Source organism: Sarcophilus harrisii, chromosome 3 (assembly GCF_902635505.1).
Source record: "Sarcophilus harrisii chromosome 3, mSarHar1.11, whole genome shotgun sequence".
In the NCBI taxonomy this organism is placed as follows: Eukaryota; Metazoa; Chordata; class Mammalia; order Dasyuromorphia; family Dasyuridae; genus Sarcophilus; species Sarcophilus harrisii.
In genome coordinates, this window is record NC_045428.1 from 608,070,125 (window position 1) to 608,093,882 (window position 23,758).

Consider the following 23,758-nt stretch of genomic DNA (forward strand, 5'->3'; position numbering starts at 1 on the left):
CTGAGGTGGCAAAGTGGTCTGTGCAAGAATAAGCAAGGGTACAAGGTGGAGAGTTTTCCTGGAACTGTAGCCCTAAACTATGTCACTCCTCTGGGCATCAGCTTTCTGAAAAGGCCTCACTTCCCCATGAACCCAACTGATACAATTTTGCAAGAGAAGGTCAAAACGGAGACCTAAGACACATTTACACATATTTTAAAAAAAATTAGAACGTGGAATGTAATGGGCTGAGGTTTGAGTTGATGCACTGAGGTCCCAAGTATGTGAGGCTAAATAGTAATTGGGCTATACTCTATTAATATACATGATTGGATAAAGAATGGTCCCTGCCCACTCTCCATGCAAGTCCTCATGTGTTGTATAGGAAATGACGATTTAGGTGGGTGGAGGCAGAGAGAGAGACAGGAAGAGAAGCTGGGATAGATTGGGCCTGGGTTCGAGACTCCTAGCTGCTGGTTGTGTGGCTGCTGGTCGAGCTAGCTTCTTGACTCAGCTGCACACATTGCTATTGCCGATTCTCTTCCACCTCTGATCCTTCTTCGCTAAGAATAAAGACTGACGGTTTTCCCTAACCAAATTCCTGTCTTCTGCTGATTTAAAAATACACGATCTTCACAGTGGAACACATGACTTATCACACAGATGGAAAGCCAGAGTATTTAGGAATAAACAAGAGAATGAAGAGGAAAATTAAGTAATAAAAGCAATTTAAAGTCAGATTTAAAAATCTCTTAATCATTTTATTGAGAAAGCAAATTAAAACAATTGCTTGTTTCCATTATAAAGACTCTTCATTGGACATCAATCTTGGATTTCAGAGAAAAACACAAATCTATTTTCTGACCTATATACACAGTATAAAATTACAATGTCTTATGAGATCTGTGCTGTAGGAAGAGGCCTCCCTCATTCATTATATTTACGTTTGATTTGCAACAAGATTTCTACACAAAGGATGAAATCCAGCCTTTCTGCAAATACATTTTATATAATGTTTCTTTCCAGTGTGAATGTTGTGACTTATAATGACCTTTATCTTCTAGATAAGGGCAAGCCTTCCTTCAACACATTTGTAAGTCTTCTCTCTACTCAGTATCCTCAGATGCAAACTCAGAGATGAACTTGGACTAAAGACCTTTCCATTACAAGTCCATAGGAGATATGTTCCCAAGCAGAAAATCCCTGCTGATTAAGAAGCTCTGTCCTAGCTTTATCCATGATTTCAATCTTTTAGGAATTTTCTGGAGGCAATTCAGGAATGAAGTGAGCCTGAATGTTTTTTCCACATGGATTATATGAATGAGGTTTCACTTCTAGCATAGCATCTCCCATGTCTAGTCAGGGAGTAATATCTACTAAAAATTTTACCATGATCCAAACACTCAAAAGTTTTTCTCCAATGTGCACTCTCAGTTAAGCAAGATTTGAACTTTGTCTGAAGGTTTCCACATTCATGAGGGTTCTGTCTAATGTGGATTTTCTCATGCTTACCAAGACTGTTGTGCCATAGGAAAGCATTTCCACAGTCATTACCTCCATAAGGCTTCTCTCCAGTGTGGATTCTGATGAGAAGTAAGATTGCTGCGCTGTGTGAAAGCCTTTCTACATTCATTACATTAATAAGGCTTTTCTCCAGTGTGGATTCTCTGATGGACAGCAAGACTGTCGTGCTGTGTGAATGCCTTTCCACATTCATTACATTCATAAGACTTCTCTCTAGTGTGCATTCTCTGATGGAAAGTAAGATTGGTGCGCCGTGTGAAAGCCTTGCCACATTTGTTACATTCATAAGGCTTCTCTCCAATGTGGATTCTCTGATGTTCATGAAGACTTTTTCTCCATGTGAAAGTCTTTCCACATTCATTACATTCATAAGGCTTCTCTCCAATGTGGATTCTCTGATGTTTTCCAAGACCTGAACTGCATCTCAAATTCTTTCCACACTGATTAAGTCCATAGGATTTTTCTTCAGTGTGGATTCTCTGATGTCTAGCAAGACTGAAGCAATTTCTGAAATTCTTTCCACACTGATTACATTCATAAGGTTTTTCCCCCAGTGTGGATTCTATGATGTCTAGCAAGATTGGAGCAATTCGTGAAAGTCTTTCCACATTTATTACATTCATAAGGCTTCTCTCCAGTGTGGATTCTCTGATGTTCATGAAGACTCTTTCTCCATGTGAAAGTCTTTCCACATTCATTACATTTATAAAGCTTCTCTCCAGTGTGGATTCTCTGATGGAAAGTAAGATTGCTGCGCCGTGTGAAAGCCTTTCCACAGTCATCACATTCATAAGGCTTTTCTCCAGTGTGGATTCTCTGATGGAAAGTAAGATTGGAGCAATTTGTGAAAGTCTTTCCACATTTATTACATTCATAAGGTTTCTCTCCAGTGTGAATTCTCTGATGTTTTTCAAGAACTGAGATGTATCTGAAATTCTTTCCACACTCTTTACATTCATAAGGTTTTTCTCCAGTGTGGATTCTATGATGGACAGCAAGACTGGAGCAATTCGTGAAAGTCTTTTCACATTGATTACATTCATAAGGCTTTTCTCCAGTGTGCATTCTCTGATGTCTAGCAAGACTGGAGCAATTCGTGAAAGTCTTTCCACATTGATTACATTCATAAGGCTTTTCTCCAGTGTGCATTCTCTGATGGACAGCAAGACTGGAAAGCTGTGTGAAAGCCTTTCCACATTCATTACATTCATAAGGCTTCTCTCCTGTGTGGATTCTCTGATGTACTTCAAGGGAGAAGTGCTTTGTGAAAGCCTTGCCACATACATTACATTCATAAGGCTTCTCTTCAATGTGGTTTCTCTGATGGAAAGTAAGCTTGCTGCGCTGTGTGAAAGCCTTTCCACATTCATTACATTCATAAGGCTTCTCTCCAGTGTGGATTCTCTGATGTTCACGAAGATTGTCACTCCGTGTGAAAGCCTTTCCACATTCATTACATTCATAAGGCTTCTCTCCAGTGTGGATTCTCTGATGGAAAGTAAGATTGCTGCGCCGTGTGAAAGCCTTTCCACAGTCATCACATTCATAAGGCTTTTCTCCAGTGTGGATTCTCTGATGGACAATAAGATTGCTGCGCCGTGGGAAAGCCTTGCCACATTTGTTACATTCATAAGGCTTCTCTCCAGTGTGGATTCTGTGATGTTCATGAAGACTTTTCTCCATGTGAAAGTCTTTCCACATTCAATACATTTATAAAGCTTCTCTCCATTGTGGATTCTCTGATGTTTTCCAAGACCTGAACTGCATCTCAAATTCTTTCCACACTGATTAAGTCCATAGGATTTTTCTTCAGTGTGGATTCTCTGATGTCTAGCAAGACTGAAGCAATTTCTGAAAGTCTTTCCACATTTATTACATTCATAAGGCTTCTCTCCAGTGTGAATTCTCTGATGTTTTCAAGAAATGAAATGTATCTGAAATTCTTTCCACACTGATTACATTCATAAGATTTTTCTCAGTGTGGATTCTCTGATGTTTAGCAAGACTGGAGCAATTCATGAAAGTCTTTCCACATTGATTACATTCATAAGGCTTTTCTCCAGTGTGCATTCTCTGATGTCTAGCAAGACTGGAGCAATTCGTGAAAGTCTTTCCACATTGATTACATTCATAAGGCTTTTCTCAGTGTGCATTCTCTGATGGACAGCAAGACTGGAAAGCTGTGTGAAAGCCTTTCCACATTCATTACATTCATAGGCTTCTCTCCAGTGTGGATTCTCTGATGTACTTCAAGGGCGAAGTGCTTTGTGAAAGCCTTGCCACATTCATTACATTCATAAGGCTTCTCTCCAGTGTGGATTCTCTGATGGAAAGTAAGCTTGCAGCGCTGTGTGAAAGCCTTTCCACATTCATTACATTCATAAGGCTTCTCTCCAGTGTGGATTCTCTGATGTTCACGAAGATTGTCACTCCGTGTGAAAGCCTTTCCACATTCATTACATTTATAAGGCTTCTCTCCAGTGTGCATTCTCTGATGTTCCCGAAGACTGTCCTCCATGTGAAAGCCTTTCCACATTCATTACATTTATAAGGCTTCTCTCAGTGTGGATTCTCTGATGTCTTACAAGACCTGAACTGCATCTGAAATTCTTTCCACACTGATGACATTCATAAGGTTTTTCTCCAGTGTGGATTCTCTGATGGACAGCAAGACTGGAGCAATTCGTGAAATATTTTCACATTGATTACATTCATAAGGCTTCTCTCAGTGTGGATTTTCTGATGTTGAGCCAAGTTGGAATAACATTGGAAATCCTTTCCACATTGTTTACATGTATAAGATTGTTCTTCTATGTAATTCTCTCTTGTTTAGAAGTTGATCGCTCTCTCAAAGTCGTTCCATGTTTCTTCCATTCATGAGGTTTCTCTCTAGCATGGATTCTCCGGTTCTTGGCAAGGGAAGAGAGTACAAGAAAAGCTTTATCACCTTCATGACACTCAGGTGTCTTGTCTTCAGGATGTATATTCCTATCTTTATTAACACTGGAACTCTTTCTTAAAGCTTTTTTGTGTGTGTTCCATTCACAGTGTTCTTCTCCAGTATGGTTATTTTTGTACTTAACAAGAATAGCCCTGTATGCACTATATTGAAAACGGTCCTTCCATGAGATCATTTTCAGATTTGCACTCATCTCCTTTATATCAAACTGTGTCTCTGCATCTGAAAGAAATAAATACATGTGTATAAATATACCCTCTAAAGCTGGGTGATCATAAATTCACTGAACTTTAATATTTCCAGGTAAGTTTTCAACCTGAAATGGACAGATTCAATCATTTTTAAATGCTATTAGCTCACACCAATAAAGTGATTCGATTAACACAGTTTCACACACAGTACAATGACATTTGACCTCCACAACAAAGCTGAGACCAAGGCAAGGTGAAGGTTCTCATAATTTAGAAACCAGGCTATGAGCTCTGAATGGCTGAGTAACCTGATCCAAATCCCTGCAGCAGAGATTAGAACTTGAACCTGGAAACTTAGTCTTCTCAATCTATTGCACTAGATATATGTTCTCCATTTTACTTCCAAGTCACTCTCAGACACCTAGGTCTGCACCCTTGGGAATGTGTTTCTTTGACCCACTTTTCCTGTAGAGGGTAATAATTGTACCCACTTCCTAGGTTGTTGTGAGCATCAAATGACATAATACCTTTGAAACTCTTGGCACACACTAGGCACCTTATGCTTGTTAATTATTATCATTGTCAGTATGATTTTGATTCTCTCCACTTTAAGTCTTCCTTCATAAACTTCCCTTCCCCTCTCTCTTTATATACAAATGTCTGTTGAACATGATGCATTTCCATTAAAAATTTTTTTTTTCTTTGCCTGGATAAGCTAAGAATAAGTTTCATAAGCTGCTGTTTCTTGTCAAATCACCTCCAAATTTTTATGCCAGATTTAAAACTTCTTGACAGCTTCTCTTTGTATATCCAGGGATCAATGCATAGAACAGAAAAGGTGCTTAATTGATGTGCACTGATTACTTGATATTACCCAGGGCTGATCATAGGGCCTAACCCACCTCAATCCTTGCATGCTGGTCCCTATGAGGTGCCAAATCGATGTTTCTGTTTCTGTCTCTTTCCTGCTCCCTCTTACCTATAAACAAATCCCATAGTGAAGATAACAAGGGACTAGGAATGCTGTTATGGAATAACCAGGAGCCTTTCCCTCCCATATCCCTAACTTAAGGGAAGTTGTCAGTTATGTAGTAAGTGCTTGAATTTAAGTGAGGAGGGCTGCACAAGGTCACCAGCCTCACTTTCCCCACAGGGTCCTCTGCCTCCTGTAACCAGGTACAAATCAAGATTACCAGAGATGATCATGGATGCAGATGGCCAGGAGAGACCTGGGACTTCTTCTTTTTTTTTTTTTTTAAATAACTTTTTATTGACAGAACCCATGCCAGGGTAATTTTTTACAACATTACCCCTTGCATTCACTTCTACTCTGATTTTCCCTCTCCCTCTCTCCACCTCCTCCCCCAGATGGCAAGCAGTCCTGTACATTTAAATAGGTTACAGTATATCCTAGCTACAATATTGTGTGTAGAACCAGACAGTTTTCTTGTTGCACAGGAAAATTGCATTCAGAAGGTAGAAATAACCCAGGAAGAAAAGAAAAATGCAAAGAGTTTACATTCATTCCCCAGTGTTCTTTCTTTGGGTGTAGCTGCTTCTATCCATCCTTGATCTATTGAAACTGAGTTAGATCTCTTTGCTGAAGAAATCCACTTCCATCAGAATACATCCTCATACAGTATCATTGTTGGGATATATAATGATCTCCTGGTTCTGCTCATTTCACTTAGCATGAGTTCATGTAAGTCTCACCAATCCTCTTGTATTATCCTGCTGGTCATTTCTTACAGAACAGTAATATTCCATAACATTCATATACCACAATTTACTCAACCATTTCTCAATTGATGGGCATCCATTCATTTTCGAACTTCTAGCCACTACAAACAGGGCCTACAAACATTTTGACATACAGGTCCCTTTCCCTTCTTTAGTATCTTTTGGGATATAAGCCCAGTAGTAACACTGCTGGATCAAAGGGTATGCACAGTTTGATAACTTTTTGAACATAAGTTCCAAATTGCTCTCAGGATGGCAGGATGTGTTCACAATTCCACCAACAATGTATCCAGTGTCCCTGTTTTCCCACATCCCCTCCAACATTCCCGTTATCTTTCCCTGTCATTCTAGCCAATCGGCAGGTGTGTGTGGTATCTCAGAGTTGTCTTAATTTGCATTTCTGATTTAATGATTTGGAGCATATTTTCATATGGCTAGAAATAGTTTCAATTTCTTTGTCTAAGAATTATCTGTTCATATCCTTTGACCATTTATCAATTGAAGAATGGCTTGATTTCTTATAGAGTCAATTCTGTGTATATTTTGGAAATGAAAATTTTTTCCCAGTTTATTGTTTCCTTTCTAATCTTCTCTGCATTAGTTTTGTTTGTACAAACACTTTTCAATTTGATATAATCAAAATTTTCTATTTTGTAGTCAACAGTGATCTCTAGGTCTTCTTTGGTCATAAATTCCTTCCTCTTCCACAGGTCTGAGAGATAAAGCTTTCCTATGCTCTTCCAATTTTTTATAATCTCATTCTTTATGCCTAGGTCCTTGAACCCATTTTGACCTTATCTTGGTGTTGAGTGTTAAGTGTGGGTCAATGCCTAGTTTCTGCCATACTAAATTCCAATTTTCCCAGCAATTTTTGTCAAATAATGCATTCTTATCCCCAAAATTGGGGTCTTTGGGTTTTCAAACACTAGATTAATTAAAGTTATTGCCTGTTTTGTCCTTTGAAACTAACCTATTCCATTGATCAACTAGTCTATTTCTTAGCCAATACCAGATGGTTTTGTAACCCTGCTTTATAATATAATTTTAGATATGGTACAGCTAGGCCACCTTCATTTGATTTTTTTTCATCAATTCCTTGAAATTCTTGACCTTTTGTTTTCCATATGAACTTTGTTGTTTTTCTAGGTCATCAAAATAGTTTTTGGGGAATCTGATTGGTATAGCTTAAATAAATAGATTAGTTTAGGAATTTTCATCTTTATTATATTTGCTCACCCAATCCAAAGAGCATTTAATTTTTTCAGTTAGTTAGATCAGACTTAATTTGTTGGAAAGTATTTTGTAGTTTTGCACATAAAGTTTTCTGATTTTCCCCTGCAGATAGATTCCTAAATATTTTATACAATCACTAGTTACTTTAAATGGAATTTCTCTTTGCAATTCTGTTGGGTTTTGTTAGTGATATATAAAATGCTGATGACTTATGTGGGTTTTATTTTGTATCCTGCAATTTTGCTAAAGGTGTGGATTGTTTCTAATAATTTTTTAGTAGAATCTCTGGGGTTCTCTAAGTATACCATCATATCATCAGCAAAAGGTGATAATTTGGTTTCTTCATTGCCTATTCTTATTCCTTTAACCTCTTCCTCAACTCTTATGCCAAAAGCTAGTATTTCTAATAAAATATTAAATAGTAACAGTGATATGGCAACCTTGTTTCACACCTGATCTTATTAGGAATGGTTGTAGTTTGTCCCCATTAACATGATGCTTACTGGTGGTTTTAAATAGATCTACTATTATTTTAAGGAAAATCCATTTATTCCTATATTCTCAAGTGTTTTTAAAGGGGGATGTTGGATTTAATCAAATGCTTTTTCTGCATCTATTGAGATGATCTATAGTTTTTGTTAATTTGGTTATTAATATGGAATTATCTGACAGTTTTCCTAATATTGGACCAAATTTCCTGGTATAAATCCTCTTGATCGTAGTGTATTATCCTGGGGATGATTTTCTCTAGTCTTTTTGCTAACATCTTATTTTAAGATGTTAGCATCAATATTCATTGGGGCTTGATCTATAATTTTTCTTTCCCTGTTTTTCAACCTACCTGGTTTGGTATCAATTACCATGTCTGTTTCATAAAAGAATTTGGTAGGACTCCTTCATTCCCCTATTTTTTCAAATGTTTATAAAACATTAGGGCTAATTGTTCTTTGGTTTGGGGAATTCACATTAAATCCATCTGTTCCTGGGGATTTTTTTTCTAAGGTTGATTAATACCATTTCTTTTTCTGAAATGGGACTATTTAAACAATTTCCCTCCTCTGATAATCTGAAACCTATATTTTTTGGAGGTATCATTTTCCTTAGGTTATCAAATTTACTGGCATAAAAGTAGGCAAAGTTTTCCTTATTATTTCTCAATTTCCTCTTCATTGGTGGAAAGTTCTCCTTTTCATTTTAAGATTACTAAATTGATTTTTCTCTCCTTTTTCTAATCGATTTACCAAAGGCATCAATTTTATTGATTTTTCATAAAACCAACTCTTAGTTTTTTTTTGGTTCAATGCTTTTTACTTTCTATTTTTAATTTCTTCTTTTAATTTTAAATTTAAGTTTAGTAATTGATTGGGGTTTTTAATTTGGTCTTTTTCTAGCTTTTTAAGTTGCAAGCCCAATTCACTGATCTTCTCTTTCTCTATTTTATTCAAGTAAGTCTCTAAGGACATAAAATTTCCCCTTGTTACTACTTTGGCTGCATCCCACAAATTTTGATATGTTTCCCCGTTATCATTATCTTGAGTTAAATTATTATTTGTGTCTATAATTTGCTTTTCCCAAATCCCTCTTTAAGATGGGGTTAATTAGGTTCCAGTTACTTTCGGTCTCCACTAACTTTTGGTTGAATGTAGTTTTTGTTGCATTTGATCTGGAAAGCATTTTATTTCTGTTTCCCATTTAATTTTGGGGTCTTTATGTCCTAATATGGCCATTTTTTGTGTGAACTCCTGTTCATGAACTCAACATGAACTGCTGGAAGAAATTTCCTTTCTTCACCATTCAGTTTTCTCCAGAGATCTATCATACCTACTTTTCTAATATTCTATTTACCTCTTAATTTTTTCTTATTTGTTTTGTGATTTGGTTATCTAAATCTGAAAGTGCAAAGATTAGATCTCCCACTATTATGTTTTTGTCTTTTGTTCCAAATTCTCTTCTTCTCCTTTGGAAGTTAGATGCTATACACTTGGTGCATATTTTAATTTGATTTTTCTTGTCTTGCCCTTTAGCAAGTTATTTCCTTCCTTATCTCTTTTAATTAGATCAATTTTTTGCTTTTGCTTGATCTGAGATAAGGATGCTACCCTTTTGACTTCACCTGGATAATAGATTCTGCACCACCCTTTTTACCTTTCTCTGTATGTATCTCCTGTTTTAAATGTGTTTCCTTAAAAGCAACATATTATAGGGTTCGACTTTTGATCCAGTCTGCTTCCCCTCCTCTTTTGGGAGAGTTCATCCCATTCCATTTCATTAAAATTCTCATTTGTTTTCCTGTTCTAATTCCCCAGATTATGCCTTTTCTTGCCCTCCTTCCCCCATTCCCTAATTTAAACTTAGGGTCCCCACTTGCATCATGCAGTTCTCCCTCTTTTAGTTTCCTCCCTTCTCTCTTTGAATCTCTTCCCTTTCTTGTCCCTTCCCTTATTACTCTTTTTCCCTTTTCCTTTTCCTCTCCCACTTTTCTGAGGGTGAAAGAAATTCTCTGTAAAACAAATTCAATTTTTTCTCTTTAGCCAATTCATGGGGGTAGGATTCACCAAATGTTCCTCCCCTCTCTAAGTTCCCTTAGATGTGATGGTTTCCTTTGCCTCACTCATTAGTTTCCCTCTTTTAATCTCCCCTTTTCCTTTTCTGACCTTTCCATTTCTTTTCTTTCCCTTTTTTTTATTCAGTAAAATCAAATTATATATTGGTTTTATGTATATCCACAACAAATCAGTTCTCAAGGGTTCCTTTTACCTTTTTCTTCTCTTGAAATTTTTTTGGAATCAAATTTTTGTTTAAGTCGGTTTTCCTTGAAATAATAATTCTATGTTTCATTAAATGTCCATCTTCTTCCTTTGAAAAAAAATGCTCAATTTAGCTGGGTGTTTTATTCTTGGCTGCATTCAGGTTCTTTTGCCTTTCAAATATCAGATTCAGGCCCTTCAGCCTTTAATGTTAGGCACCAATCTTAGTGACCCTGATTGGGCCCTTGGTATTTAAACTTTTTCTTTGGGCTTGTAAAAATTTTTCTTTAGTCTAAAAATTCTTAAGTTTGGTCACAATATTCCTCGGTCTTTATTATAGGGTCTTTTTCAAAGGTGTTCATGGATTCTTTCAACGCCTATTTTACCTTCCCAGTTCTATTACTTTTGGGCAGTTCTCTTTGATGATTTCCTTAAAATATATCTAGGCTCTTTTTTTTTTCATCATGTTTTCAATGTGTGATTCTAGTTATCTCTCCTAGATCTATTTTCCAGGTCTGTTGTTTTCAATAAATTTCCATTTCTTTTCAATTTTCCTTTTTTGGTTTTGCTTGACTGATTCTTGATGTCTTAATTAGTCATTTCTATTTTCAGTTCTGATTTTTATGAGTTATTTTTTTAGCTTTTTTTATTTCTTTTCTATTTCAATTGAGTTTTTAAATGGGTTGTTTTACTCTAGGCATTTTCCATTTCATTAATTTTTTTTAATAGTTTTCTTTCTCAATTCCAAAATTCTTTTCCTACCTTCTTGGGGGTTTTTTACCCAATTCACATTTCAGGAAATTGTTTTCTTTTTCCCTTTATCAAATTTTCTTTTAGTAGTTATGTTTTTCTGTACTCTCTTGCATATTCTCTTTCCTTTCCCCCATTTTTCTTCTAATTCTCTTTTAAGGTTTTAATGGTCCTCTTCTAGGAGAGCCTTTTTGTATTAAGGACCAACAATTGTCTGGAGACTGTCTGCTATGGGTCTCTTCAGGGTTGAAAGGTGTGCCAAAATTTTGTGGCAGCCCTGTTTGTATCTAGAAACTGGAAAATGAATGGATGCCCATCAATTGGAGAATGGTTGAGTAAATTGTGGTATATAGATTTATGGAATATTTTTTTCAAAATGACCAGCAGGATGAATACAGAAAGGCTTGAAGAAATTTTGAACTGATGTAAATGGAAATAGCAGAACCAGGAGATCATTTTTTCAAAAGATCTGTTGAAGATGTATTCTAATGGAAATGGTTTGTTTGACAAAGAAACCTAACTCATTTCCAAATTGATCAAGTGGACAAACCTAACCCAAAGAAAAAAATTGGGAAATAAATTAAACTATTTGCATTTTGGTTCTTCCCCGTTATTTTTCCTTTTGATCAATTCTCCCTGTCAACAAGAGAATTGTTCAGTTCTCACACAAATTTTGTATCTAGGATATTGTAACATATTTTTAAATGTATGGACTTTGGCCATCTGAGGGAGGGGGTGGAGGAAGGGAAAGGAAAAATCGGAACAAAGTAGTGCAAGGGATAATGTTGTAAAAAATTACCCCTGGCATGGGTTCTTCAATAAAAGTTATTATAATAAAAAAAATTAAAACTTAAAAAAATTTAAAAAAGAAAGGAACTGAAAGACCATGAAATTAACCCCTCATTTATAGATGAAAGACTAAGGTTCAGAGGTTCAGAGGTTCTCAGGATGTCACTATAAAAGGTCTGAAAAGGGATTCCAAGCCAGTTTTCCCACCCGCCCATCAATGAAGATGCATCCTGGGGAGGCAGCCTGCATCCCAGCTTCAACTCCTCACCAGGACAGGGTTCCTCCTCCTCTCCCACATGGAGATGAAATCTTCTCTGGGAACTGGAAGTCCTGGGACAGGGGAAAGATGTGTGACCTTGAGCTTGTCACTGATTCCTCATTGGAACGGCCAGTGTCAAGGCCCCTGGGTAGTTCTAAGGACAACTCAAAGATGGTTTTCAGGTGCTTATTGCAGGGGAAGGGGCAGATGGAAGGAGGGCCATGCAGGCAATCTGGAACAGAAGATCCTGATTTTTCTCCTCCTTCCCAGCAGGATGGTCACATCCCACAATTTCCTTTCTGGACATTAGGGCGCTGGAAGCCAAGAGGAACACCAGGCCTGCAGTCAAGAACCCCCAAGTTCAAATTTGGTTTAGACACATCCTGGCTTGACTGTGGGCAATAATTTCATGTTTTTTTAGCCTCAGATGAAAACAGGGATAAAGATGGAGCCCAAAACAAAAGGGTTTTATGGGTCAAGGGCAATTTATAAAAAGCTCTGAGCACAACCGGGATCCCACAAATGTGGAAGACCTCCCCCTTCCCTTTCCTTCTCTACAGGCCTTTGGGGGATAAGGAACAAGGACCCACTTTTCCTTGGGGTTTGAGTTATACCAGGGGCAGTGTGGTAAAAATTATCTTTTTTCCAAAGAACATTCAAAAGAAAAATGTTTCCCCCAAGGGAAGGAAGTTCCTTCTCCTATCCATGTTCAATGAAAGGGGGCAGGATCAGTTTTCAGAAGGTTTTGCAGCTGCTGGATTCTCATCCCTTCAATGGAAAGAACATTCTAGAAGAACAGGAGCAGGAGGACCTATCTCTTGGGGACAGGAGGCAGCACTTGGGCCTTTCGGGCGTAAAACCTGAAACTCTACCCTAGGAGGGATTGACACTCCTGTTGATGGCAGTTCAGAGTTCAAGGAAGCGCTCCTTCCCAGGAAACAAGTTCTCGGCACTCCAGCATGACCTCCTTATGCAGTTCTTTCTGATCCAGGTCAACAGATCCCCTCCTCAGGCAAATGCACAGCCACATCCTTGAAGGTCACCAGCTCCTAAAACACCAACACCCAGAAACTTAGGTTAAGCACCTACATAACAGACCTATCCCAATTTCTTCAATTTACAAAAGGGACCTGAAGCACGGGGGATCTCAAAGTGACAGCCCTTACAGGATTAAATAAACTGAAACCAAAGTCCCCAAAGATCAGGGAATATAGAAAACACATCTTATAGTTTCTGGTGGGAAAAAAACTGAGAAATGTCATACTAGGAAATGGCACTGCCTGGGGAATCAGGAAAATTATGGTTCTATCAGAGACTGGTAAGGATTTTGGAGGTGGAAATCAGACAGTGCTATGTTGAAAATGGCAGAAGTTTTGTGTGAAACTAGAATATTATGTCTTAAATTAAAACATTTCCATGATCAATGAGGGAAAAACATCTGAAATAAAGTCTTATCAATAAAAACATATCCTCCCCAAATTATTTTATTTTTCCAAAGAAATCGGTAGTTTTCCTTCATTTTTTATAAGATTTTGTTTCCAAATTTCCAAATCCCACACTTTTTAATGGATCTGGCTCAATGGTCATCTTTTAAAAAAAGCAAACTAAAGCAGAGAAACATAAATTTTCCCAAAGATCACAACCTCTAGGAACACTTGGAAGCACAGTCATGCAAGGCCTCCCACCACATTGTAACAGCTGGTTGGACAAGCTGAACATGTTTCTTCCATTTAAAAGAACTAAGCTTCTTGAGGGCAAAGACTGATTTTTCCTTCTTTGCATCTCCCTATATTTCACAGGCCTCTTCCCTTTTCCATTTCTTTGCTTTGATCAAGCAATGGTAAAGGAGGAAAAAGTCAAAGTATAGCTGAATATGAGGAAATTTTTAAATTGCCTAATTCAGTCAGGGGTCTTTCAGGACTTTCCTCCTGGGAAAGAATAAGCCATGTCAGCTTGGGGTGGGCCCAGGAGACAAAGGGGCTCAGGCTCTAGACAACGGTTGTGTCTTTTTGCACAGGTGTTTCCTTGAGAAGGCAAGGGTGTGTCTTCTTGAGATCTTTTCTAAGAAAACACACTAACTCATTCTCCCTTCTGCGGATTCACATAAGCAGTGCTGAGTGGGCTCACGAAAGGGTGGAAGGGAAGTAAATATAAGTGGGCCCCACTTTGAGTCCATAGGGAAGGATGGGGTAAGTAAAGAGGCAAGATCAAATTCAGATATCAACACAGAGATCAGAGACATACTCCCACCTGCCTTGGTCCCTCTAACCCCTGCTGAAGCAAAAGCTGGACTGGTCTCCATGTCTATCTGGAAGATGGGTTGTATGGCCCTGACAGTCATCCTCAGTGGGGAGGTAACAGGAATAAAATAAAATGGAAGAAAAAAACTCACCAGAAACAAAAAAATGCTGGACGCTCCTGATCTATTTGTAATATTTTTTTATAAGTTTCTCTTTTCAAATCTTCTTATTTCCCTGGTTCCGAAATTTTTTCTTCTCTGATTTTGTATTTAAGTTAAAAACAAATTATACTAGGGACTGCTAGATGGCACAGTGGTTGACACTGACCCTGAAGTTAGGAGAACCGATTTCTAATCCTACCTCAAACATTAATATTTCCTAACTTTGTGACCCTGGCAAATCATTTCCCCAATTGCCTCAGAAAAAAATTTTTTAATAATAACTATAAAAAAGAAAAATTCAGAGATTTGGGAAATCTGTTGGCCTGAGGGAGCAGGGCTGAACAGCAGCAGGAATAATTTCTGCTCTGCTCCCAGCCAAGAAAGGAACAAACTGGGAAGCAGGGTCCTCCAGAGAATACTCAGGGCCCAAGGGTTTCCAGAAAATCAGTGGCTGCAGGAGGAAAGGCCCAAGACACAAGACAGGCTAGAAAGGGTGTGTTTTGTGTGTGTGTGTTGTATCTCATAGTAGATTTGCTAGACCAAAAGCAAAGGCATATACCCGGACAGAGACTAAGGAATGTCTTCTTTTCAAGGACCTATTCAGGAAAATTTAAACAAACATGGGGGCAAAGGGGAAGGGACTTAGTGCTAAAAAATGCCAAAGGGACAGTATCAGTCCAAAACATGCAGAAAGGAGGGCAGTTTTTTTTTGCATTCCTTTCCTGCCCATTTTGTAAAAGGATCCACAGAAAAGAAATGGCCAGCCTCACCGACCATATCCGGGGAAATGGCCTCTTGTATTTGCCCATATCTGTGGGCGAATAAACACTCACCTGGGAGGGGTCTGCAGCTCTCAGGGGCCATTCCCTCTGGCTCCAGGCTCCCTGCGGGCCAGGCCTTGGTTCTCAGGCTGTTGGGAGGAATGATTATAACTGCACAATGTTTTTCCTTCTTTCCCTGGACAGAGGCTGTAAAGGAAAAAAACAGAGGTGAGGTCCAGGGGGTTACTAACCCGCCCTGCCCTTAAGGCACAGCCCCCAACCAACAGAAGGGCCCCCATTGGTGATTAAGTTAGGGAAAAATAACCAACAATTTCTTTTATCCAACAAAAACAAAAGGCTGGGAGGAAAAATCCCAGGATTACTGGTCATAAGGGAAATCAGGATTTACAAGATAGAAGGACAGGGGAATAGATTTGGGGTCGATGATATAAACTTGAAGATGGCTCACCTCTCCCAACTCCTTTGTTCCCAGCTCCTTCCCTCCCCCATCTTCCTAAAACCCAAGAGACAGAAAGGATTTTTTAATTTAATGCCTTTTATTTACAGGAAATATACATAGGTAACACAGCATTAACAATTTGCCAAACCTCTTGTTCCAATTTTCCCTCTTACCCCCCCACCCCCTCCCTAGATGGCAGGATGACCGTAGATTTAAATATATTAAAATATAACTTAGATACACAATAAGTATACATGACCAAAACATTTTTTTTACAAAAGTCAGACTCAATTTTACAATTACTTTGAAGGAAATCAAATGCATGTTTTATAAATATAAAGGGTTAGGAATTTAATGTAATGGTTTTTTAGTCATCTCCCAGAGTTTTTCTAGGATAGCTAGTTCAGTTCATTACTGCTCCATTAGAAATGTTTGGTTGATCTCGTTGCGAGGATGGCCTGATTCATCAGAACTGGTCATCATCTATATTTTGTTAAGTATATAATGATCTCCTGGTTCTCATTTCCTCACATCGTTCTGTAATCTCTCAGGCCTTTCAAAAATCATCCTGTTGGTCATTTCTTACAGAACATAATATTATAATTTTCATAGACCACAATTTATTCAATTCTCCGATGGACATCCATTCAGTTTCCAGTTTTTACCACTACAAAAGGCGCCACAAACATTCTTGCACTACAGGTCCCTTTCCCTTCTTTATAATCTCTTTGGGATATAATCCCAGTAGTAAACTCTGGATCAAAGGTATCCGTTTAAACTTTTTAGCTTTAATTCCTCCAAAATGGTTTTTTTCACAACTCCACCAACAATCATCAATGTCCCATTTTCCCCATCCCCTCAACAATCATCATTATTTTTCCTTCTCTTAGCCAATCACAGGTGTGTAGTAGTATCTTAAGTTGTCTTAATTTGCATTTCTCTGATTAATAATGACTTGGAGCATCTTTTCTATGACTAGAAATAGTTTCAATTTCTTCATCAAATTTCTTTCATATCCTTTGACCATTTTCAATTGGAAATGGCGATTTTTTATAAATTAGAGTTAATTCTCTATATATTTTTAAATAGGGTTTATCAGAACCTTTGACTGTAAAATATTTTCCAGTTGATTCTTCCCTTCTAATTTTGTCTGCATTAGTTTTGTTTGTACAAAAACTTTTCATTTAGTATAATCGAAATTTTTCTATTTTGTGATCAGTAATGATCTCTAGTTTTCTTTGGTTATAAAAATTTTACAGGTCTGAAGGTATACTATCCTATTTCCTCTAATTTTATTAATAATTTCATTCTTTATGCCTAGGTCGAACCCATTTTATTATCTTGGTGTCGCTTAAGTTGGATCAATGCCTATTTCTCCATATTAGTTTCCAATTTTCCCACAATTTTTATCAAACGTAAGTTCTTATCCCAAAAGCTGGGATCTTTGGGTTTGTCAAAGACTAGGTTGCTATATTTGTTGACTGTTTTGTCCCTTGAACCTAATCTATTCCACTGATCAACTAATCTATTCCTTAGCCAGACAGAAAGGATTTAAGGCCCCAGATGGGATGAGAGTGTGTAGAACCTCAATGTCCCCTGAGTCAGAAATTTCCCTGCCAGTGATACTTGGTGCTCCCATCATCCCTTCTCCCCAAGAGACATATTATCTAGAAAATAAACTGCCTGAGGGATAAAGTAAGGAGGTAAGGGCTCTGGGAGGCAATCGATTCTGAATTCAGCTCCCAGGACCTATGGTGAGGAAGGAGCAGGGAACTGGGAAGCCTGGGTAAAAAGGAAGAAATTTAAGTGTCCAGAAGTGATTTAGGTGAGTAGTTGAATCAGGGAAAACAGGATGGCTGAGTCCTGAAATCTAAGCAGAAGATGGGGGAAGGTTCCCAAGACTCTTGGGTAGATTTTGGGCTTAGAATCCTGAAAGCAAATGTGCCAACAGTGAGCCACATGCCTGGGAAGGAGCCCAAGATGGGCGGGTCCAGAGAAGTTGGCCTGGGAAACAGCTTCAGTTCCTGCAACCAAGGAGAGTGCCTGGGGCCAGAAAGGCCGAGCCTGTGGAACCTCATAAGAAATCATGTAGAAGGCTCACAATCAATTCACCAAATAGGAGCTGGAGGCCGAGGCAGGACACCCAGGTTCACAAGGGGGGCTGAAAGTGGGACTCCTGGGTTACTATAGGAAATCCTGCCTCTGGGCAAATATGTCAATGGTAAGCTTGAGGAAGAGGGCAACACTGGATATTTGTGAAGTGTTGTTCTGACAGATGGACAGGACACTGGCCATCAGAGCAGTTAAGAAGTATGAATGCTTATGCAAGGGCAGCCAGCAGAAGGCAGGATTTGTGAGGAGCCCTGGCTCACACCTACCTGGGTCCTGCCCCAGCAGGGAAGGTTTGCAGTAAGTAGAAAATGGCAGATCCAAGAGAATGCCTAGAGATCTCATTTCTAAGCCTTCCTGCTTCCCATTAACTTATTCCAGAAATGTCCTGGGAGGCTCAAGAGCCCCAAGCAGCACAGCCCCTGAAGACTGGAGGGTGGGACCTCACTCCCCAAATCATCCTGGGTGATGATCTCTGAATGCTGCCTGCCTCTCCTCTCCCCAGTCCTGCCCATCATCACATTACCAATGACCACTGGAATGGTTCTTCTCCAGCCCTAGACTCCTCCCAGGCTTCCAGACTCCATCCTAGCACTCTTATTTCACCTGGCCACTTACCCACCAGGCTGCTCATCTTTATCTCCCATGAGCTCCTCCTCCCCCATGCTTCCATCACCTGATGTTTTGTTAGAGAAAGGATTCAGGACTTTTATCTTGCCACTGGACTTGCCTGAGCACTGCCTCCCTTATGTCCCATTCAAAAACAAATCAAGACATCTCCCTTTTACCTGTGGTCCTCTTGTAGATCAAAACATCATCATCAAGAGAAATTTCTTAGATTCAGAAAAATGAACACTTTCTAGAAGCCTTCCCACAGTGAAACCGTTATGATTTTCATGTTATTCAATTTCATATTATATTTGTAATGAATGTTTTATATTATACTCCTAAAGGATACACTAATAATTTAGGGTGAAGGGAAGGAGGAAAAAACTTGGAACATAAGTTTTTCAAGGGTCAGTTCTGAAAAATGAGTACCCATGGCTACCCATTACCCATGCATATGTTTCATAATAAAAAAGGTTCAATAAAATTTGAAAAAAGGAAAAATAGAAAAGAATATGAAACATCTCATAAGAAAAACTGGAGAACAGATTAAGGAGAGACAGTATAACAATTGTGAGACTACTTAAAGGCTAAAATTTTAAAAAGAATCTGGATACAATATTTCAAGAAATTATGAAAGAAAATTGCTCTGAAGTGCTAGAACAAGAGGGTAAAGGGGGAAAGAAAAAACATACTGTTCATCAACTAAAAGATATCAGAGGACGAAAACTTACACGAATATCCTAGCAAAATTTCAAAATTCCCAGATTAAGGAGAAAATAGTGCAATCTAAGCAGAAAACAAAACAAAAATTCCGGCAGAAATAGTCAGGATTTCACAAAACCCAGCAGTTTCTGCTCTGAAAGACCATAGGTCTGATTACATTAAATCTCATAGAACAAAAGAATTGCGGTTGTATCCAGAATAATTTGCCCAGAAAGTTGAATATAATCTGGAATGAAGGGAAAAAATGGACTTAATTATAAACTGAAAAGTTTTCAAATATTTGTAATAAAAAGAGCAAAACTCAAAGGAAAATTTAATATAAAAGACCCCGAAAAAAGGAAAACATTAAAGATCAATTCTAAGGCATTCCTTAAGGCCAACTATTTACCTATAGGTGTGAAAATGTTATCAGTGTAACTGTAGGTAGTTTAAAAGATTGGGCTGAGTCTTGTATGATGGGGTAGGAAAAGGTAAAAGGGAACAAGTATAAAAATTATGCAAGAGGAAGAACTAATACTAAGAAAGTAGGTGGGGAGGAGGTTGGAGAGCTGAAATATTGTAACTTTACTTTCTGAATTCTGCAGGAAATAATGTATAAATCCAGAAGGATGTAGAGGCCTTTTGAATATATAGAGGTGAGAAAACTGGAGGATGGGGGGGGGGAGGGACATTTAGCTGGATGGGATGGGGAATGGGAGAGTGGGAGAGAAGATCAAGTGACAGGGATAGATTAAAATCAGGCTTGAGAAAGAGAATGGTGAGTAAATATAAGATGGAAACACAATCAGTTGTTTGGATGGGAAGTTTAAAGGGGCTCTTTGTGATACCAAACACCTGAAATTGAAGTGATTCAATTCAATCCATAATTATTTTAAATTTAAAATTCCATTCTTAACAATTAAAGACAGTTGGTCTTGCAGTGCTAAGAATCCCAAGAATGGACTCAAGAAAGGTTGATTTCAATTCCATCCTCATACTCTTAATAGCTGTATTTCCCAGAGCACATTATTACTTCATTGATATGTGCTTCAGTTTCCCCAATTATTGACAGGGAAAATGATAGGACTAACTCACAGGTATGTTGTGGGGCTCAAATGAGAAAGTAATTATATATTTAGTACATTACTGCCACATAGTAAGTAGACATAGATTATCCCTTTCCCTTCTTTTCCCACTAACTGTGCTGGGATTTCAGGGGAAAAGGAAGGAAGTATAAGGAAAAAATTTCTTATACCAGGCAGCATTAGGAACAAGGAGGGCCAATTTATGTTTGATAACAAGAAGACCTTTCTAAAGTCTAGACCTATCCCAACAAGGAAGGGGTTGCCTTGATAGGTGGAGGGTTCCCTTCACTGCACAACTTCAAGAAAAGGCTGCAGGGGCAGTTTTCTGAGACTTTGTAGACAAAATTCCCATCTGGTTAGACGTTACACTAGATGTCACATCTCAGATTAGCTCTTATTAAGACATTCTTCAATGCTGTATCACTTTTGAGCACTGCAGAATGAGACACAGACCAAGGTCTAACACTCTATATTGAGATAAGGTCAGAATGAGTTCTTGATTCAGATACAGTGGATGATACTATAAACAAATTAGGAGAACAAGGGATAATCTGCCTCTCAGATCTGGGGAGAAGAAGGACATTTCTGGCCAGAGAAGAACTACAGCATATTATCAGATACAAATGGATAATTTGATTATATTGAATTAAAAAGGTTTTGCATAAAACAAAAGGGCAGCAGTGCTGGCCAGAGATTATGCTGGGCTGTGGCTGTGGAGAAGGAGGAATGAGCACTTGCTGGGAAAGTACTTTAGGGAACAAAAACATTTCCTGGACAGAAGTTGAGGAACCCTTCATGTGACTTAGGTGAGAACTGCTGCTGAGATTGAGCCCCTGGACAGAATTCAGAACATAACAGTAAGAGGAGCTGGGGGTTAAGGCAGCATTACCCAGAGCTCAGAAAACAAACTTGATCGAACTAATGATCATTATTATAAGCTGCTAAAAATAAAACAAAACCAAATGAAAATTCAGGATAAATAAGCAAAGGAAAAGAACCTCACAATAGTTCCTTTGCTACAAAAGAAGATCACGTTTAATATCCAGAAAATAGTTTGGTAAGAAACAAGCCATTCCTGTCCCAGAGGGTAACATCAAAGGTACACAACAAACCCAAAAGGAGTCCATGCAAGAACATAAAAAGGAATTCAAAAATCAAATAAGAGATCAAGGAAATATTAGAGGGAAATGACAGCAATCCAAGAAATTATGAAAAGAAAGTTAATCAATTTGAAAGAGGTAACAAAAAGTTCTTGAAAACAGAATTGAAGAAGAGAAATCGAGTGACATTGTGTGACACCAAAAATAATTAAACTAGAAAACATAGAAGAGACTGAAACATCTCATTAAAAAAACAGAACAGGTCAAGTTGAGATAATATAAGACTTGTTGGATTACCTAAAAGTTATTATTTAAAGAAGATCTGATACAATATTTCAAGAAATTATGAAATAAAATTGCCCTGAAGTTCTAGAACAAGCAGGCAAAAGGGAAAGAAAAAATCTACTGTTCAGCAACTGAAGAGATCACCTGAGGAAACTTTACAGGAATATCCTAGCAAAATTTCCCAATTCCTCAGATTAAGGAGAAAATACTGCAATCCAACCAGAAAAGAAGACAGACTTCAACACTGCAGAAAGAGTCAGGATTTCACAAAACCAGCAGCTTCAACTCTAAAAGACCATGGGTTTTATTATATTAAATTTCAAAGATCCAAAGACCTGGACTTGCATCCTGAATAATTTATCCAGAAATCTGAATAGAACATGGAATGAGGAGGAAAATAGATATTTGATAAACTGAAAAACATTCATGTATTTGTAACAAAAAGAGCAGAACTGAATGGAAAATTTAATATAAAAGATCCAGAAAAAGGGAAACATTAAAGACCAATCCCAAGCCATTCCTTAAGGGTAATTATTTACTTATATATGCGAAAATGTTTTCAGTATAAACTGTAGATAAGTTTCAAAAGTTGGGACTAAAATGTGCATGATGGGGCAGGAAAGGGTAAAAGGAAACAATTATAAAAATTTGGCAAGAGGAAGAATACTAATAATAGAAGAAGAATAAAAGAAGAATAGAAGAACTAGTAACTAATAATAAAGGGAGAAGGGGGTGAAGAGCTGGTAAGATTGTAACCTTCCCTCTGAATTCAGGAGGAAACAATGTATGCCTCGAGAAGGAAGTAGAAGCTTTGTGAATATGTAATAAACGCTGGGGACGGAAGGACGGCTCTGGATGGAGGCACCAAGGGAAGCTGGGGAAGGCTGGGATCTAACCTGGGGAGGAGGGGCGATGAGGCGAAGTTTCAGGGCTTTAAGAGAGCGGGTAGAAAAGCAGGAGGAAAGGAGAGCCCAGGTAAGATCTGGGAGAGAGAAATTCTGACAGCTCAGGGTAAGGAGATCAGAGACACTGCAGGGGCAGAAGGCTTCAGAGGGGACACGGATCCCGGAAAGCAGCATGACTGTGCCCTGAGGTCTTCCTAGGAGCTGGGGATTGTCTGGGACCCTCAGGTAGAGTTTAGGATCGCTGACCCTAAAGGGAGCTGGGGACACAGGGAGCCATGGCCTGGGATGTGATTGGGCAGCAGCCCAAGAGCCTGGGGGATAGGGAGGGGAGAGGCAGAGCCAGGCAGGAGTTTTGGGGGCCCGTCCAGAGTGGATCCTCAGGGCAGACAGAACCCTTGAATCTATCAGGGGCCTAAGTCGGAAGGCAGAAGCTCCACGTTTCTAACTGGATCCAGGAACAAGGGGACTCCTGGGTCCTTGTGGGCAAGGGCTGAAATTGGAAAATGTGAATCGGTGATAAATCCGGGACGGTAACGTCTGACGTTTGGGAAGTACTGAGATGGGAAAAGAAGGGATGGCGAAAGGAGTGGGAGGGGGTCTGGGAAGAGAGGACTTGTCGGATAGTCGAGTCAAGTAGAGCAGCACGTTCCTAGTGCTGCTGAAGGTCAGATGATCCCCCAATAGCAAAGATAAAGGCCACTAGCAAAAGCTCAGAGGTGGGCAGGGAGGTGGGGTAGAATGCGGAGGGTGAACGGACCTACCTGGGACCTGCACCCACAGAGCTGCCTTGCAGGAGGCAGAGAGATCTCAAGTCCAGAAGCCCCAGTTTCCAGCCAGCTCCCTGGAGGAGATTTCTCCTGGGTCCAAGAGTTCTCACCTTAACCGCCCCAAGAGAGTCCCTAAAAAGAGGTGTCTCCTTCTATGACGCCCAGACGCACGATTTCAGACCCTAAACTGCTTTCCGCCCCAGACTCCGCCCTCCATCACGTGAAATATCCTCACCCCTGAGAGGCCCAATGTCCGCCCCGGACTCCTCCCAGGCTTCCAAACTCCACCCCAAGGGCTCATATTCCACCTGGGTCACCACGCACCGGGCTGTTCAACTCTGAGATACCCTTTTCTCCCCAGGCTGCCTCCTTCTCCCACTCTCGTTTGTAGCTTTGGGGCTCA

The 23,758-nt window shown here is 39.0% G+C and overlaps 1 protein-coding gene across 1 annotated transcript; it reads right to left on the reverse strand.

The window, feature by feature from the left end:
* Positions 1–1,850: 1,850 nt before the first annotated feature.
* LOC116422953 (zinc finger protein 665-like) lies at positions 1,851–3,267 on the reverse strand. Its single transcript, XM_031963538.1, has one exon. The coding sequence runs from the start codon at positions 3,202–3,204 to the stop codon at positions 2,038–2,040; it is 1,167 nt and encodes a 388-aa protein (XP_031819398.1). The 5' UTR covers positions 3,205–3,267; the 3' UTR covers positions 1,851–2,037.
* Between the last annotated feature and the right edge of the window lie 20,491 nt (positions 3,268–23,758).

Coding starts and splice junctions, on each gene's coding strand:
- LOC116422953 (XM_031963538.1), bottom strand. CDS start 3,204: ATGTGGAAAGACTTTCACATGGAGAAAAGTCTTCATGAACATCACAGA.